The following is a 17,358-nucleotide window of genomic DNA, read 5'->3' on the forward strand; positions in this document are numbered from 1 at the left end:
CAGCTGGCATGGACACAGCACCGACAGAAACAATGCCCTTGAAGGCGAGAAAAAATAATGGCAGAAAAGCTGTGACACGGGGAAGTCTATCAGCTGCCAAATGAAGGACTTTCGAAAAGCTTACAGCACCTGGTATTCCCAGGCGGTCTCCCATCCAAGTACTGACCAGGCCCGACCCTGCTTTACTTCCGAGTTCAGATGAGATCGGGCATTTCCAGGGTGGTATGGCCGTAAGCAAAAGAGACCGTCAAGAGTTGGCTATTTAAAACTGGCGCAGCACCAGGGAACGAGCGCAGCTCAGCTGGCATCGACACAGCACCGACAGAAACAATGCCCTTGAAGGCGAGAAAAAATAATGGCAGCGAAGCTGTGACACGGGGAAGTCTATCAGCTGCCAAATGAAGGACTTTCGAAAAGCTTACAGCACCTGGTATTCCCAGGCGGTCTCCCATCCAAGTACTGACCAGGCCCGACCCTGCTTTACTTCCGAGTTCAGATGAGATCGGGCATTTCCAGGGTGGTATGGCCGTAAGCGAAAGAGGCCGCCAAGAGTTGGCTATTTAAAACAGGCGCAGCACCAGGGAGCGAGCGCAGCTCAGCTGGCATGGACACAGCACCGACAGAAACAATGCCCTTGAAGGCGAGAAAAAATAATGGCAGCGAAGCTGTGACACGGGGAAGTCTATCAGCTGCTAAATGAAGGACTTTCGAAAAGCTTACAGCACCTGGTATTCCCAGGCGGTCTCCCATCCAAGTACTGACCAGGCCCGACCCTGCTTTACTTCCGAGTTCAGATGAGATCGGGCATTTCCAGGGTGGTATGGCCGTAAGCGAAAGAGGCCGTCAAGAGTTGGCTATTTAAATCAGGCGCAGCACCAGGGAGCGAGCGCAGCTCAGCTGGCATCGACACAGCACCGACAGAAACAATGCCCTTGAAGGCGAGAAAAAAAAATGGCAGCGAAGCTGTGACACGGGGAAGTCTATCAGCTGCCAAATGAAGGACTTCGAAAAGCTTACAGCACCTGGTATACCCAGGCGGTCTCCCATCCAAGTACTGACCAGGCCCGACCCTGCTTTACTTCCGAGTTCAGATGAGATCGGGCATTTCCAGGGTGGTATGGCCGTAAGCGAAAGAGACCGTCAAGAGTTGGCTATTTAAAACTGGCGCAGCACCAGGGAACGAGCGCAGCTCAGCTGGCATCGACACAGCACCGACAGAAACAATGCCCTTGAAGGCGAGAAAAAATAATGGCAGCGAAGCTGTGACACGGGGAAGTCTATCAGCTGCCAAATGAAGGACTTTCGAAAAGCTTACAGCACCTGGTATTCCCAGGCGGTCTCCCATCCAAGTACTGACCAGGCCCGACCCTGCTTTACTTCCGAGTTCAGATGAGATCGGGCATTTCCAGGGTGGTATGGCCGTAAGCGAAAGAGGCCGCCAAGAGTTGGCTATTTAAAACAGGCGCAGCACCAGGGAGCGAGCGCAGCTCAGCTGGCATGGACACAGCACCGACAGAAACAATGCCCTTGAAGGCGAGAAAAAATAATGGCAGCGAAGCTGTGACACGGGGAAGTCTATCAGCTGCCAAATGAAGGACTTCGAAAAGCTTACAGCACCTGGTATACCCAGGCGGTCTCCCATCCAAGTACTAACCAGGCCCGACCCTGCTTTACTTCCGAGTTCAGATGAGATCGGGCATTTCCATTTCTAATTTTTTAATAGGCAAAAATTAAAAACAGTTACATTCAGGTAATATTACATTTACATTATATAAAGCCATTTGAACATATGTATTCCCATTTAAAAAGTCTTTTTCAAATACATCAATCTTATCATTCATGTTACAATAATAGAAAAGAGCATTAAGCAGTTCAGACATTTTTCTTTGAAACAATTTACAGACAATTTGCCATTCTTTTGTTTAACAATATTCCTTCTATTCCATATTACATTTCTTGCAACTGTTAAAATAGAGTTTATGAACCTTGTGTTTTTACCTTCTGTTTTACAATCAAAAAAAAATAACGTTTCCCATTCCTCATCAACAACCTCATTTTCAATCCCCATTTCATTTAACATTTCTTTAATTTTTCCAATAAAACATTTTAACTCTTTGCATTTAAAAAACAAATGTAGTATACCTTCATCTTCTTCATTACAAACTTTACATCTTGCATCATTTGCCAAACCTATTTTACACAATCTCATTTCACTTAATAAACAGTTTTGTCTTAAAATGTAATCAAAATTCTCTAAAACGGGACTTTTCCACCAAGCTCTTAAATTTTGCCATATTTCCTTCTTTTCAATATTGGGATATAACCTTTTCCAGTACTCTTCTGCTTTGGGTGTAACAAAAACATCTTTACGTAAACAAGAATAAAACATTTTAGTATACCATCTTTAAAAGCATATTGATTTTCTTTAAAGTTTATCACCCTTCCTTCATCGCTGTGCATTTCAAATTTATTTTCTATAATTTCTTTCCATTCTTTTGGTATATTTTTTTTCAAGTTGTTAAACTGATTTTCAATAACTCTTTTAGTTTCGTTTTCATAGTTTTCTATTATTGCATCTTTTATTACGTGCGCCTGTACATAACCAGGTATCACTTCATATAAAATATCTTTAATTTGCTTTATTCCTGCATTAAACCATTTCTTATAAAAAATAGTATTATTCCCTACTTTAATGTATTCATTTAAAAACAGCGGTTGCTTTAAAATCTCTTCTTTACTAAATGAACAATCAATATGCTTTCTAAAATCTCCCCATGCTTTAATAACCTCTTTATAGAATTCTGGAACTTTATTCATCATATTCTCTTTGGGCTTCATCCATAATATATAATCTTGTATTTCCCCACATTTATTTAAAAAATATCTCATCACATCTTTCCATACATGTTTTTCTTCTTTCCAATATTTATTTACAGTTTTAATTCTTATGCTTTTCATTCTGATTAGTGGATTAATTAAACCTAAGCCTCCTTCTTCAACTTTACCAATTATGGTGTCATACGCTATTTTGGAAGGTTTTCCATCCCATAAGAAATCTAAAACAATAGCTTTTATCTTTTTATACACACTCATTGGCAAACTCACTGTACCTAAAACATACCACATTTTTGATAAAAATAAAGAATTTAAAACTAAAACTTTCCCCTTTAAAAACAAACCTCTTAATTTCCAGAAATGTAATCTTTTCTCCATTCCCTTTAAAACTTCCTCCCACATTAAATTCCTTGTTTCATTTTCATTTTCACCAACCCTTATACCTAAAATTTTCATATCAACTTTCTCCTCTTTAAATTTGATTTTTTTCTGGTAAAACATTTATTTTTCCAATTCTCATGTATTTAGTTTTTTCCTTATTAATTTTTGCTCCTGTTCCTTTACAATATCTGTTTAAAATTTACTCTGCTTTTTCAATACTTTTAATATCTTTTACTATTAAAGTAGTATCATCAGCATACTGAAATATTTTGTGTTCTAAGTCTGTTCCTTTTATACATAATCCTCGTATTTGCGTTTCATTATCAATTGCTAATCCCAATGTTTCAGATACAAGTGTGTATAATAGTGCTGACATTGGACATCCTTGTCTTATTGATCTTGTTATTTTAAAATCTTTAGTTAAAAAACCATTTACTTTTATACAGCTTGTTATATCTGCATATAAACATTTTATCCATTGTAAGTATCTTTCTCCAAAACCAAATCTCTCCATTACATCCATCATATATTTGTGTTCCACTCTATCAAAAGCTTTTTCTAAATCGACACTAATTATATATCCTGTTTCTTTTTCCTCTCTCATATACCATATTATATCTCTTATATTGTTTATGACATCAGTTATGTCTCTTTTTAAAACTGCATATGCTTGATTTGTTTTGATTATGTTAGGTACAACTACTTTCAATCTATTAGCTAAAACCTTTGCTAAAATTTTATAGTCCGTGTTCAGCATGCTTAAGGGTCGATAATTTTTTAAGTCTCCTTTGTCTCCATTTCTTTTATAAATCATTTTCACCATTCCTTTCTTCATACTATTAGTTAACTCCCCTTTTTCATAAATATCACTGTATATTTCATTTAAAATAGGAATTAAAACATTTTTAAAAACTTTATAAAACTCAACTGGTAGTCCATCTATTCCTGGACTTTTCCCATTTCTCGACTGATCAATAGCTGTTTCTATTTCTAAATCTGTTATCTCACTCTCACACATTTCCTTGTCCTCTTTATTTAATTTTGCTGTTATTTTTTCTAATAAAAAATGTTCATCATTTAAATTTACTCCATTTTCTGTAAATAATTCCTTATAAAATCGTCTAGTTTTGTTTAAAATTCCCTCTTTGTCTCCTACAGTTTTCCCATCTTGTGTTTTTATACATTTTATTATAGCTGCTCTCTGTCTTATTTTTTCTAATTCATAAAAGTATTTTGTACTTCTTTCTCCTTCTACAATGTCTTTAGCTCTGCTTCTAATAATTACTCCTTTACACTTTTCTTCTTCAATTTTCTTCAGCTTTTCCTGTAATTCTATTATTTTGTCAACATTTATCCCATTTACTTTACTCATTTCTTCATTCCATTCTTTTCTAATTTTATTTTCCTTGAATTTTTTTGCCTTTTGTATTTTTTCTGATATATTTATTGAGTATTCTTTTATTCTATTTTTCAGATTATCCCACCATAAACCTGTTTCTGTTTCAAACATTTCATCATTCACACTATTAATTATTATATTTTCTATATCCATTTTATAACTTTCTATTTTTAACAGCTCAGTGTTGAGCATCCACACTCCTGGTCCTTTTTCAATCTCATTAAAATTTATCGTTATCCATAAAAAATCATGATCACTCTCACTATAGGTTTTATATAAAATTGTGTTAACATATTGTACTTCATTTTTTTTACATAAAAACAAGTCAATTCTACTTTGCTTTAAAATCCTATTTGCAATTTCTCTTCTTGAATACTCTCTTTTCATACCATTTCGCTCTCTCCATACGTCTACCAAATCACATTTTCTCATCAAATTTTGTAGTTCATTCCTCCCTCTGTCTGTTCTAAAATTCATTGAGTCATCTATATCTATTCTTTGCATGGCAATATTAAAATCTCCTAAAATAAATATGTTTTCATTCTTTTCTATTAGCTTATCTATTTCCTTATAAAAGTTATATTTGTCCTTTTCCTCATTTGGTGCATGTATGTTGCATACTCTAAAATTTTTCCCACCATACAGAACTTTTACAATTATTATTCTTCCATTAGTGTCTTTATAGTCTAATTCTACTTTCTCAAAAATCCCTCTTTTTATTAAAATTGCAACTCCTCTATTCTTTTCTATATTTCCATTACTAAATATTTCACCATTCCATAATTTTCTCATTTCATTTTCAATCTCATTTTCCCACTTTGTCTCTTGTAAACATAATATATCACACTTTTTTGTCAAACACGTTAATCTTTCAAACTTTTCACATTTGGACAATCCTCTTACATTCAATGATACCACACATACATTACTCATTAGTATAATTATTGGATAAACCAATAACCACCATTCATTCTGAGTCACTGTCACTTAAACAAATGTTTCTTGCATCTCCTTTTTCAAATTTTTTCCTTTCCATTCTTTCTTTAATCTCTTCTCTTCTTATTTTCTGCCGTTGTAGAACCATTTCGATGTTTAAGCCACTTTTAGATCTTGATTTTAAATCTTTTATCTTTTTTCCTTTTTCTTTTTTTTCCAGTCCATAATTCCCCCTTTCAAAATCCATTGCTCTTACCTCATTTATTGCTCTTATTTCATTGTCCTCAGTCCTTGTTTTCTCCTGTCTCTCTTCATTGTTCAGTTCTATAGTGTCCTCATCATCTTGTTCCTCAACAAATTGTCTATTATTTGGTTCTCCTTCTTCCTTGTTTGCTCCTTCTCCCAGTTCCATTCCTTTATCCTCTTGCTTATTTCTGTCCTCTTCTGTGTTGTTTTCTTCTCCTGTTTTGTCCTCCTTCCTTTCTGTTGCAGTATTTTCAAGTGACGCTTGTATTTCCATCCTTTCAACTTCCTCCTCTTTGTTGCAGTTACATCTTGTCGATGCCCTCTCACAGCCCTGGCACTGCGGAACTTCGCAGTCCCGCACATAATGCCCCTGCTGAAGACATCTCCTGCATGTAAAATTTGGGCAGTCTTTCTTCTCATGCTCTGTACTGGAGCAGAGTCTGCACATTTTCAGTTGATTATCATGAATCACTCTGAAATATTGCATCCCTTCTTCCGTCATGAAGCCAACATTGTATGGTAAAGATTTCACTTCTTTGGGAAATTTTACCCTGACAAAGCGTGTTCCATCTGCCACCATTGTTCCCGGATGATATTTTCTTCTTATTGGAAGTATCGGAGTTACTCCCCAATTACTTAGTTTTTGTTGTATCTCCTCATCCTGTATATAACTGGGCAAGTTCAGGAAAGATACCATTTTTTCTGTTGCACACAGCTTTTTCATCTCACATTCTTCTCCATTAATCATCAGTCCGTTTAACAATATCTCGCATTCTTTTTCACTTTCCATTGTCAGTTCAAATTCATTGTTGTTTTTTCTTCTCAGTCCAAGTAGTTTGCCAATCCCGACTTTGTCTTCTACTGCTTTAATTATGTTGTTTATAGTTGCGTTTTCAATGTCTCTTACCATCATTGTTAGTGTGGCTTCCTTCTTGTACTCTCTTTGAGACCTTGCTTGCTTCTTTAGTTTGTTCAGCATTTGTTGTTTTTGACTTAAAGCATTCCTTTGTCCTTCAGTATTCTTTACACTTTCAATACTTGCAATTGATTGTAGATCCCCTTTCTTTTCTTGACCACCTCCTTTTCCTTCTTTTTTCTTTGAGACAACTGTTGCCCATGTCTCATTGCTGTTTTCTCCGGCATCTTCATTTCGTGTCCTTTCAAGCATGTTTGTAGCATTTCCTTGTTCTCTGTTCCTTTTTCCATTTGTGTCCTGTCCATTCTCTTTCTCCGTAGTGTCCATTTTGTTGTTTTCTAACCCCAAAACAGTGTTACTGTTTGGGGTTAGTTAAAAATAATCTTTAACTGAAAAAACAATTAAAGTAAACTTTGTAATGCAAAAACTAAAAATAAAAAACAAAACTGCCAAAATGGAAGAGCCTCTCTCTTCCTTCTGCCACCTCACACTTCCTGCAGTGCAACAATTTTAAAGCAGGTCGCACACCAGAAGCGCCGCTCGGCGCCGCGACACGGCGCGTACATGACAGTTTAAAGTATCGCACACCAGACGCGCACATTCGAATGATATTTAACATGAAACTAATCAGATGGCGCTCTGTGGCGCGGCTGAAAAATGAACTGCGTCCTGAGCCGTCGCCGGGCGCCGCCGACAGCCGCCGACTTGCGGCGCCGGTGTGTGTATCCTGATAGAAACCTATGTTTAGAATTCTAAAATACATGGCGCTGCGTGGCGCTGCGTGGCGCTGCGCGGCGCGCCGCCGAGCGGCGCTTCTGGTGTGCGACCTGCTTCACTCACACTAGAGGGCGTGTCCAGGGTGGTATGGCCGTAAGCGAAAGAGCCCGTCAAGAGTTGGCTATTTAAAAAAGGCGCAGCACCAGGGAACGAGCGCAGCTCAGCTGGCATCGACACAGCACCGACAGAAACAATGCCCTTGAAGGCGAGAAAAAATAATGGCAGCGAAGCTGTGACACGGGGAAGTCTATCAGCTGCCAAATGAAGGACTTCGAAAAGCTTACAGCAAACCGCTTTGAGAGGGGACCTTTCGAGTAGTTTACGGCGTCAGAACAGACTCTTCTAGCGACGGGTGGGCAGGCCTTCCACAGGCGCGCACGGCTCAACTGGAGCAAAAGAGGCTTGGCAAAGGACGAGGAAGAGAGGGAAGCACCGCTCCAGCCGGGCCCGACGCTACCGCCTGAACTCTGTCTTGAACCACTGTGCTCAGGGGAGAGCGCGAACGCAGTCCCTCACTACCAGAAATTATGCAGTCGAGATTCCCACATTTGGGGGTAGGGTGAAGCTGCAGGCCCGGAGACCCAACCGCACGCTCAGACCTGCACGCTCAGACCAGCACTTCCATACCTATCATTTTCTCAGACAGTGCCACCTGCTGTTGGGTTGGGTGAAGCGGCAGGTATCGAGACCCACGCTCAGAGCAGCACTTTCTAGGAAGTAGCAACATCGGACACGTGAGTAAGGTTATTCATTTTATTAAAGCGATTCTTGAAATTAGCAGGTTTTATGGCATAAATCAATGTGACATCTTATTACACTAACAAACAATATTTCAGTGTTTGATTTGAATTAGTCAAAAGATAGCATTATTTTATGATATTTACAGCGTGCTCTTATTTTCTGTTATTGTACCATTCTGGGACACTTTTCTAGCAATGATTTCTGGCAAAATAAAAAACTTTAATGTTACAATTAATAATTGCTTTATATACACAATACATTTTATTTTAACATTTTTACTTTAAAGTGCTATGTAGGTCTACTGAACGTATTACTGTATTATCTATCTGAAAGTGGTACAGACAATAACAGTAACACAATAACAGTTTAACAATTGTAAATAAGATCTCTGGAAATCAAAATATCAATTAATCTGCATAACATTTACAATATGAGCTCTCTTAGGTTAAAACAAATATAATTTGCTTGTGACTTGTGTATGTTTTTCCTAGATGGATATTACAATTCAAAAAGGGGGGTCTCTGCCAGTACCTGTACAGTGCACCAAATGCTGCACATATTTTCATTGTCCATTTTGTGATGTCTCGGTTTTCCAACCAACACGATTGAAAAAAGTGCAATCACATCTGCAGGCACATTTTAATAGATCAGTCCAGCATGAAGGTAATATTTGAAAATGTACATCTTATTATAGTGAAAAATTGTAAGAAAACTTAAAGTGCAATCTTATACTGCTTTTTTTTTTCAGAATTTACAATACACAGATGTGGACGCCTCTGCAGAAGTCAGCCACATTATCACTGCCTCTTCTGCAAATCAACCATTTTAAGAAAACCTGATTTTGTTAAACATTTAGGACTCTGCAAACAAAAACAACAACCACCAACCCCTCATACTAAAGCCACCACAACTTTTGCCACATCTCTGCCCGCCACACATGTGCCTCTCTCCACTGCCACGGCTCTGCCCGCCACACATGTGCCTCTCTCCACTGACACGGCTCTGCCTGCCACACATGTGCCTCTCTCCACTGCCACAGCTCTGCCCGCCACACATGTGCCTCTCTCCACTGCCACGGCTCTGCCCGCCACACATGTGCCTCTCTCCACTGCCACGGCTCTGCCCGCCACACATGTGCCTCTCTCCATTGACACGGCTCTGCCTGCCACACATGTGCCTCTCTCCACTGCCACGGCTCTGCCCGCCACACATGTGCCTCTATCCACTGACATGGCTCTGCCCACCACTTCTGGCATTTCTAGGCCCTTAAAAAAAAAATTGTCGGAAAAAACCAAAGCAACTAAAGCAATGTCCCAAATGTGATTTGATATGCGACTATAAAAATTTAAAAAGACATATAGAACATAAACACACCCCAAAAATGATGGACATCACTTCCTCATCTCATCTTGACATCAGTGCATAGACCCTCAGAATGGAGTCTATATGGTCCACAAAAGTTTTCATGGAGCTTCTACTTCACTCCATGTGCAAATACAAATATGGGGGGAACCACATCGTGTTTCATGTGAATTAAATGAGTGCCAGACTAATATGGAGTTGGCTTGGAGAAGTGGACTGCTGTCATACAAATGTGTTCACCTCCGGTCAGTTTCATACTGCAAAACATTTTTAACCTCACCTTCACTCACAGAAGAAAGTTTAAAAGAAATGGTTAAAAGCAAGTGGTTTGGGCAGGACAAAATAAAACAGTGTGTAAATCGTCAAAAACTAGCCCAAGAAGAAAATGCACCACTGTCAGTTGAATCCAAGATTGGAGTCCCACCAACAAAAAGGTTCATATCGGTCTACGAGCCTAATATATCATATTATAGTAGACTGGGCAGAGTCATGGTATCATATGACACCAAGAAGAATTCATGGCACTGCCCCTGTGCAAAAACCCAGAGATCATGTACCCATAAATACATAGCAAAATGGCACCTCTTTCAAATTCACCCTGAACTCTTCCGAAAAGTTCGGAGCACTGAAAGCGCTGAAGAATTTCAGGCAGCAGCGATGGAGGAAAGTGATGAAAGTGAGAATTACCCTCCAAAGGACATTGCTAAAGTAAAGAGCATAGTAGAATACATCTTAATGAATAAAAAGCTACCATCTACTATTCCAAGTCATTTGAGGATTTCTTCAGACTATAAGGAATTTCCAAAACACCTAATCCCTGATGAGACAATGTGCTACCACTGCTCAGACCGCACATTGCTCAGTGATCCTGTCTGCATTACACGTAATGCGAAAATTCTTACAACTACAGGAATTGTCCAAGGTGGAAAATTGTTACTTACATTTTTTATTTTATTTTAATTATGAAAAAGATACTAAACCATTTATTTTACATTCTGTATCTGCAGATATTTCAACCTACTACAAATTATGTCCTTTCTGTGGAATGGTGTACCGTTACCAAGAGTGGGCTAATGGTTTGCATAACTTCAATGACCATGTCCTCCTTGAACTCTCTCTCTGCCTCACCATAAGAAACCTGTTGCAGGTAATCGTTATAAAATACATATATTATATGTTATACAATATAATATTTTTAACAACAATAGGATTTCTTCATAGTGTTGATTTTATGTTAGGCAACATTAGGCACATTCAAATCAAGACTTAAAACACATCTGTTTAGCTGTGCCTTTACTGAATGAGCACTGTGCTACGTCCGACAGTTCACACTATTATGTTTTCTGTTTTTAACTGTTTTTTTTAATCATTTTTATTCTTTGTTTTTATTTTCTTATACTTGTCTCTTTTATTCTTGTTTATGTAAAGCACTTTGAATTACCATTGTGTATGAAATGTGCTATATAAATAAACTTGCCTTGCCTTGCCTAGATAAGTACTGATTAACTGTGATTTCTTTATCATAGGTGCATACAGCAGTCAGCAGAGTAGTGGAGTACTTAGAGGTAACTACAGGTGTACAGTTCCCCTCAGCAGTTACTCTTCTCCACGGCTATCTGCATTTTGAGGCCCTAACTGACCATGAATACAAGTATTCATGTGTATCTTGTGGTGACCATCCATCTGTGTCTTTCATGTCACCTATATCTTTCCTTTTTACTGCAGAGAGGTAAGTCTTATTAGTAAAACTATTAGTAAGTTTATAGTATGTATTTATTTTCTTTAGTGTGTGATCTTTACAGCCTCCGCAAGATTTTAATGGAGAGGTGGATTTAGATATGTTTTGGAAGGCACTGACAGAAGAACGAATTGCTCGAGGATTTTTTTCAAGTAAGGAAATTTATTATATCAGGAATGGCATGTCATCATTATTTAATTTCATAAGTGTTTTCAGGAGTACAATCTAAATTCACTGATGTATTAACATGTTTGTTTGTCCTAAAGGTCAAAAAAACAATCCATTTTGTGTTACACCTAGTTACAACTTTTGGGCACCCTGGATCGGGAGTAAGACTCGCATAGCGAATGTTGTTCTCAACACTGAATTTGAGAAAGTGCACAAAGCAAAAACTGCAGAACGAACAGAAATAACTGTCTCTGAAGATCGCTTAAAGGACGAACTTTCAAAACAGAAAGTAAAATATTTAATGCTAATTATATGTATTATTTGTCAGTGTTGGCATTTCATTTAACATGTGTGTTTTATGTGATAGGTGGGAGTGATAAGAAGACTGTGTCAAGAGTGTGGTTTAGATGCCAAAGGCTCTCGCACAGATCTACTCCTGCGACTTTCGGAGGAGATGAGGTCAAGGGAGGCCTATGACAAGGTTTTTGAAAAGATTTGGGCTGCTTCAGGTAAACCTCAATGTCGCACATTAAAATAATACAAATAAATCAGAAATGTACAAAGTCACATAGACATAATGGGTCCTGTTTTCTGCTTGGCACTGATTGGGGAGTGATTGGTGGTGTACAGCTCTGGGGGGTGTTGGAGGTGGCCTTGTCTGACACCAGGGTGTATTGTTGCTTTCTGTGTAGGGGAGTGTATTTAAATCTCTGAGGCACTGCATCTTTAAAATTTTTAAAAGTATACTTTGTTAAGGTTAATGCCACTGCCCTCCATCATAACCTATGGTCATTTAAGTCCCAATGTCATTAATGGGATTTGATTATGTTTTCTTAACTATTTGCTTATCTTTTTTGTCTGTTCCAAGAGGTTGGGCTGTCATCATGTGTCCTTGTGGCATAGTTTACAGTATAAAGTGTAATCTGCGAGCAGAAAGTCCACGGGATTTTGCAGATATGCTTCTGTCTTGGAAGCATCTGCCTGATGTTGTTATTTATGACTTTGCCCGTGGACTGTCCACCCACTCAAGTTTGAGGCAACCCATAACTTTCACACCTTTCGAGGGAAGGTTACTCGAACCAACCACTGAAAATATTGCAAAAGCAAAATCAGGAAAATTACAGGTAATTCTGCCATGGCTCACTGCAAAAAAGCAAAGTCCAGATCCGGATGGTCATCCAATAACTGGTTCTGCAGAACACTATTTTCTGTATGACCGCTTTCACGAAGACAACACAAAAGATCCTCGTGATTCACTGAGGAAGCTTCGTCTTGTGCCTCAACTAGCTGGCAAAGTTAACAGTCAGGCTGCAGAACAGCTTTTTTCAAAGCTAAAGAAAAATAACTACTTTATGAACATGGCATTGCCATCCACACATGTTTTCCTCATGCGAAACATCATCCACCATTACAATGTCAGAAAAAACGAGAAACGTCTTCATGACATAAAAAAGGAATTCAACACAAACATTCACATGAATGACCACAGCCCGGTTGTGTTAGGTAATGTTTCCCTTACTTTGTAACAAATACATCACTATATCCATAACTGTACTTATGTGTATATTTGTATTTATAGAAAATCCATCCTCCACAGAGAAATGCATGGATATGTCACTTGGTAATTTGACTGTTCTTTCCAGTTGCTCAGTGTCAAGTTTCTGTTCTCTAATTATTATGTGTTATTTTCTAGTTTTGATGCTTTATTGTACTCTAAGGACCACTGACAGCACTGCCAGAAAATATTGTGACTTTACAAACGACCGCTGCATCACCAGGCATAACATCAGTCCCATCTCCTCTGTCATCAGTACCAATTACAGAAAAAACAGCTTGTGAACCTACCACTCTTCTGAATTTTTTGGAACCTACTAAGCCTTGGGAGAGGGACTGGCATCCATTACAAGAGAAACTGGTGAACAATTACCATTACATACAAACGCACACACACACACACATATTTATTGTTATTATTATTACAGCTTGATTATGTGCTGGACCGAAATCGCCCTGGCAGTGAAATAATTGTGAAGGAGGGGCAAGTGTGCCTTATTCGAGAAGAATTTTGGAGCCTTGGATTGTTGAGGGACATGGACTCCCATGTAAGCAGTCTGTTTTTTTATTATAACTTTTTTTTTATTAAAAACATTGACTTATCAAAGTATTTATTGCAGATTGGAAACGCCTGCATGAAGCTTATTTGTGAAATGGCTCGACAAATTGTATGTACTATAAAACATAATATTTATATAGATTGTTTTAACTTGATCCAAATTTAAAAAAAAAACAATTTCTAAACTGTGTGAAAATGTTCATGTCATTGTCAACAGTTTCTTTTTATTCATGTAGGGCAAGGACATATACATTGAGGACTTTTATGTTGTCCCTGTGTGGAAAGAAACTCCTAACAACATTGTTAATGGATTACCGGTGCGTGTATGTACTGTATTTACTGTGTGAGAAGTACAACCTAAATTAAACGACATAACTGTCCTGATCAATTCTGGGAAGATGCAGACTTGAAAGACCTGTTAGCCTTTCCAGCATGGACAAATGCCAGTGGACCAGACCGCTTTGTTGTCTGTGTAAGAAAATATTGAAATGTCTAGTGCATACATTAATTGGTATTGCAATGTGTGTGTTTCTAAAATAAAACACTGAAAAATCTTGGAAGAAGCAATAATGTTCAAATGAAATATTTTTACACCTTTAACATTGTAGATAATGATGCCGCTTCGAAGAGAGATGGTGTTTTTAGACTCTCTGTACGCAGAGCATGAATCAGGATTTGGAGATGAGGAATACAGGGCAATTTTTAGGTCTATCAATAAACTAAGACATGTTTCAGCCTTTATGTGATATATGGCTACGTTCCTATAGCCATTTCTATTTATTTCCTAACTGTGTATTATAGTTCTGTCACTTTTGGCTACGTTCCTTTAGCCGTTTCTTGAACTTCTGGCTATGTTCATCTAGCCTTTTTTATGCATGGTGTTCTAGAGTTGAGGTGAGCTGTAATTGTTAGTATTACTACTATGTTTTGTTTACAGGAAAGTTGCTTACCAAGTGGATCATGGGACATGGTCTGAAAAAACTGGATATGATTTTCCAGTGAGGAATCAACTTTTAAAAAATTATTTTTTGGCTTTTACAACAATTAAATTTTTTGTACATTATTCTAAAATAAAATTGATTTGCTTTGCCTATTTTAGGCTTTGCCACGTCAGACAAGAGGGAATGATTGTGGTGTTTTTGTACTCATGGTAAGATATAAATTGAGTTAATTGATTTAAAGATTTTGTAAACATTGTAAATGACTGTGGCTTCTCTCTTTTCAGTACACCCTCTCAATGGTGTTTGGCATTAGGTTTCAATTCCAGGAGGTATTATTTTATTATTTATGTAATTTATTTTGTTGGTGCTTTTCTTAATCATAGCTAAAATGTAACTATTTTAGTGTATATTATCTTGCTTTCTTCTAAGCAACATATCTTTTAAAAAAAAGGGCATGGTTATTGCAAGCACACTCAACATCATGTATTAACAAAAACATGTTGGTTAACTGTCAGACTAAACAGTCTTTCTTTCAGATGGATATACCTATCATCCGTCAGTGGTGGTGCCTTCTACTCATGGAACGATTTCAAATTGATGGGTATGTCAGTATTTATTTATTTTTCTTGTAAATCTGTAAAATTAAAAATTTATATTGAGTCAATACAACAACTTGTAACATGAATAACAAAACATACTTAAAATCTCTCTTACCGGTGACCAGTATGTCACCGACTCGGTCCCAGTAACTCCCCTCGCTGGCCAGCAGAGGCCACCATCTCTGGACTTTTAGCATTACGTCATCCATCTACACTGATTGCGCATACACCTGATTGGAATCTGGCTAATGACCCACGTACCTCTTATAAGCCGCACTCAAACACTCGATCAGGGCGAAGTCTTGTTTAGCCCCGGCCAGCATTTCTGAGCATTATCGCCAGCCTGATCTCCTGTGCACGACTCCAGCCTGTCTCTTACTTTGCTTCGCCTTCTCCCTGCCCACGACCCACGCTTGTTATACGGACTCTGACTCTCTCTTTGCCTGCCCACGAACCACGCCTGTTATACGGACTCTGATCCTTGCTGCCTGCCCTTGACCCAAGCCTGCATAACGGATCCTGGTTCTCGCTCACTCCCTTCCACTCATGTCTGGTAACTCACTCTGTGTCTGTTCATCATCAGTCTTGAAACCCATACTACTACTGTGGATGTGTGTGTGCACTCCGGTGCATATTGTGTGTTTGAGTGAAGTTGTGATTAATAAATACTGCATAATGGATCCCTCCGTGTCAGTCTCCTCGTTACACAGTAATTATGGATTTTGTCTTGTCTTGTTATTAAAAGCTATGGGCACAGATTTGCTTTCTGGACTGAGGCGGCAAGAAGTGTCTTGGATGGAAAGATTCTGCTCCTTTTTAGGGTGAAAAGAAAAACCACATCCAATCTTCCGGCACATGTCCAAGCAGTTCAAGATCGGGAAAGGAATGACAAAAGATTAGTGGACTTGATTATCACATCAAAATCAGCAGAGAAGCATTTGGTGGTATAGATGGTTCCACTTTAAATTACTCCTCTAGACTCTGAGTATGGTTGACTTAAATATAGTCAAGTGACAATTTAACTATTATTTGCCAAATATAATTAATTAATTAATTGTGCATTTACATATGAATTATAATTTCCTTTTATGGCCCAAAGGATATACTCGGTGGAAAAAGGTCAAATTGGTTTCCACTAAAACCCCGTTCTCAAGTGCCTGTCTACATTGAGAATGAGCAGTCCCAGTCAATCATTTGTGACTACATCAGAGGAATTCTTAATAAAACCAAAACACAGCTGACCTTCAATGATGAGGTGGAGTTCATTTGTGGATGTCTCCTCCCAGAGGTAATCACAAAACATGTATGTACATGAGCATGCTTATGTTCTGCAGTGTGTGTTTTATTTTATTAATTGGTTTATCTGTATGTTTGTACAGGCCATAACTCATGGCATTTCCGAGTTACAAGGCTTGTCTTGGCTGGAGGCTGAAGATGTCTTCCTCCAGGGCCCCATTTATCACGCAAGGTATGTTTACATTTTTTTTTGTTCAAAAGCTGTTAAGTTTTTATGTTAAACACAATTTCTGACAACAGCATTTATTTTTTTTTTTAGTGAAGTTGAGGAATTTAACAGAAGAATTGCTCGAGAAATGAAAAATCTCCCCAACAAGAATGTAAAGCATTTTATTTTATATGTAATAAATACATTATTAATCAAAGTATTATTTTTCTCTGCATTTTTTACAGCTCGATGACTTGTAGGACCTCATGAAAATTTATAAAAAAATAAAGTTTGGTGTGAGAAAATTACTCAGAGTACTGTCATTTATTCTGTGAATAATAAGATAATGTTCATTCCCTCAACTCGATACTAAAGAGTTTGATAAATCCTTAATGATTTAAAAACAAAAAACAACAACAAAAACAATAAATGACTGAAAATATTTAAGTAACTGAACAATATCTATTTACAAATACAGTTAATTAAAATACAACAGACTTAATGCATTAAATCATAATCTAGTATGTTTAATATTTTATATAATAATGTATTCAATCATAGTGAAATATTTTATAGTAGAAAAATTGTGTAATTTACAATTTATAAATCAATGAATTCAGGTTAGGCAATTTTTCCAACAGCAGGTGGCACTGTCTGAGAAAACGATAGGTCTGGAAGTGCTGGTCTGAGCGAGCAGGTCTGAGCGTGCGGTTGGGTCTCGGGGCCTGCAGCTTCATAATGTTGCTACAGAAACTTAGGGAT

The 17,358-nt window shown here is 37.8% G+C and overlaps 2 protein-coding genes and 5 non-coding genes across 7 annotated transcripts in view; 1 reads left to right on the forward strand and 6 right to left on the reverse strand.

Annotated features, from left to right (window-relative positions):
* The window catches only part of LOC141381647 (uncharacterized), a 751,802-nt gene that overhangs the window by 376,623 nt on the left and 357,821 nt on the right, over nucleotides 1–17,358 (reverse strand). The gene's annotated exons all lie outside the window — the stretch shown is intronic.
* LOC137493504 (5S ribosomal RNA) lies at nucleotides 118–236 on the reverse strand. Its single transcript, XR_015488534.1, has one exon. It is a non-coding gene; the product is annotated as a 5S ribosomal RNA (ribosomal RNA).
* On the reverse strand, nucleotides 416–534 carry LOC137493506 (5S ribosomal RNA). Its single transcript, XR_015488535.1, has one exon. It is a non-coding gene; the product is annotated as a 5S ribosomal RNA (ribosomal RNA).
* LOC137493507 (5S ribosomal RNA) lies at nucleotides 714–832 on the reverse strand. Its single transcript, XR_015488536.1, has one exon. It is a non-coding gene; the product is annotated as a 5S ribosomal RNA (ribosomal RNA).
* On the reverse strand, nucleotides 1,011–1,129 carry LOC137493943 (5S ribosomal RNA). Its single transcript, XR_015489320.1, has one exon. It is a non-coding gene; the product is annotated as a 5S ribosomal RNA (ribosomal RNA).
* On the reverse strand, nucleotides 1,309–1,427 carry LOC137493508 (5S ribosomal RNA). Its single transcript, XR_015488537.1, has one exon. It is a non-coding gene; the product is annotated as a 5S ribosomal RNA (ribosomal RNA).
* On the forward strand, nucleotides 7,814–16,904 carry LOC137490948 (putative PWWP domain-containing DNA repair factor 4). The gene is made up of 18 exons (XM_088650702.1): nucleotides 7,814–10,515; nucleotides 10,601–10,740; nucleotides 11,120–11,322; nucleotides 11,396–11,483; nucleotides 11,598–11,788; nucleotides 11,867–12,008; nucleotides 13,079–13,120; nucleotides 13,218–13,414; nucleotides 13,482–13,601; nucleotides 13,674–13,721; nucleotides 13,849–13,935; nucleotides 14,550–14,610; nucleotides 14,712–14,762; nucleotides 14,838–14,882; nucleotides 15,090–16,440; nucleotides 16,532–16,620; nucleotides 16,708–16,768; nucleotides 16,842–16,904. The coding sequence occupies exons 4-12, from the start codon at nucleotides 11,432–11,434 to the stop codon at nucleotides 14,586–14,588; spliced, it is 918 nt and encodes a 305-aa protein (XP_088506828.1). The 5' UTR covers nucleotides 7,814–10,515; nucleotides 10,601–10,740; nucleotides 11,120–11,322; nucleotides 11,396–11,431; the 3' UTR covers nucleotides 14,589–14,610; nucleotides 14,712–14,762; nucleotides 14,838–14,882; nucleotides 15,090–16,440; nucleotides 16,532–16,620; nucleotides 16,708–16,768; nucleotides 16,842–16,904.

Source organism: Danio rerio, chromosome 4, assembly GCF_052040795.2.
Source record: "Danio rerio strain M-AB ecotype USA chromosome 4, GRCz13ab, whole genome shotgun sequence".
NCBI lineage: Eukaryota > Metazoa > Chordata > Actinopteri > Cypriniformes > Danionidae > Danio > Danio rerio.

What these genes read in the sequence shown, in the direction of transcription:
- LOC137490948 (XM_088650702.1), top strand. Translation starts at nt 11,432, where the DNA reads ATGTTTTGGAAGGCACTGACAGAAGAACGAATTGCTCGAGGATTTTTT. An exon ending in AAAGATTTGGGCTGCTTCAG is followed by an intron (nt 12,009 to 13,078) that starts GTAAACCTCAAT and finishes TTGTATTTATAG; the next exon opens with AAAATCCATCCTCCACAGAG. An exon ending in TGAGGGACATGGACTCCCAT is followed by an intron (nt 13,602 to 13,673) that starts GTAAGCAGTCTG and finishes TATTTATTGCAG; the next exon opens with ATTGGAAACGCCTGCATGAA.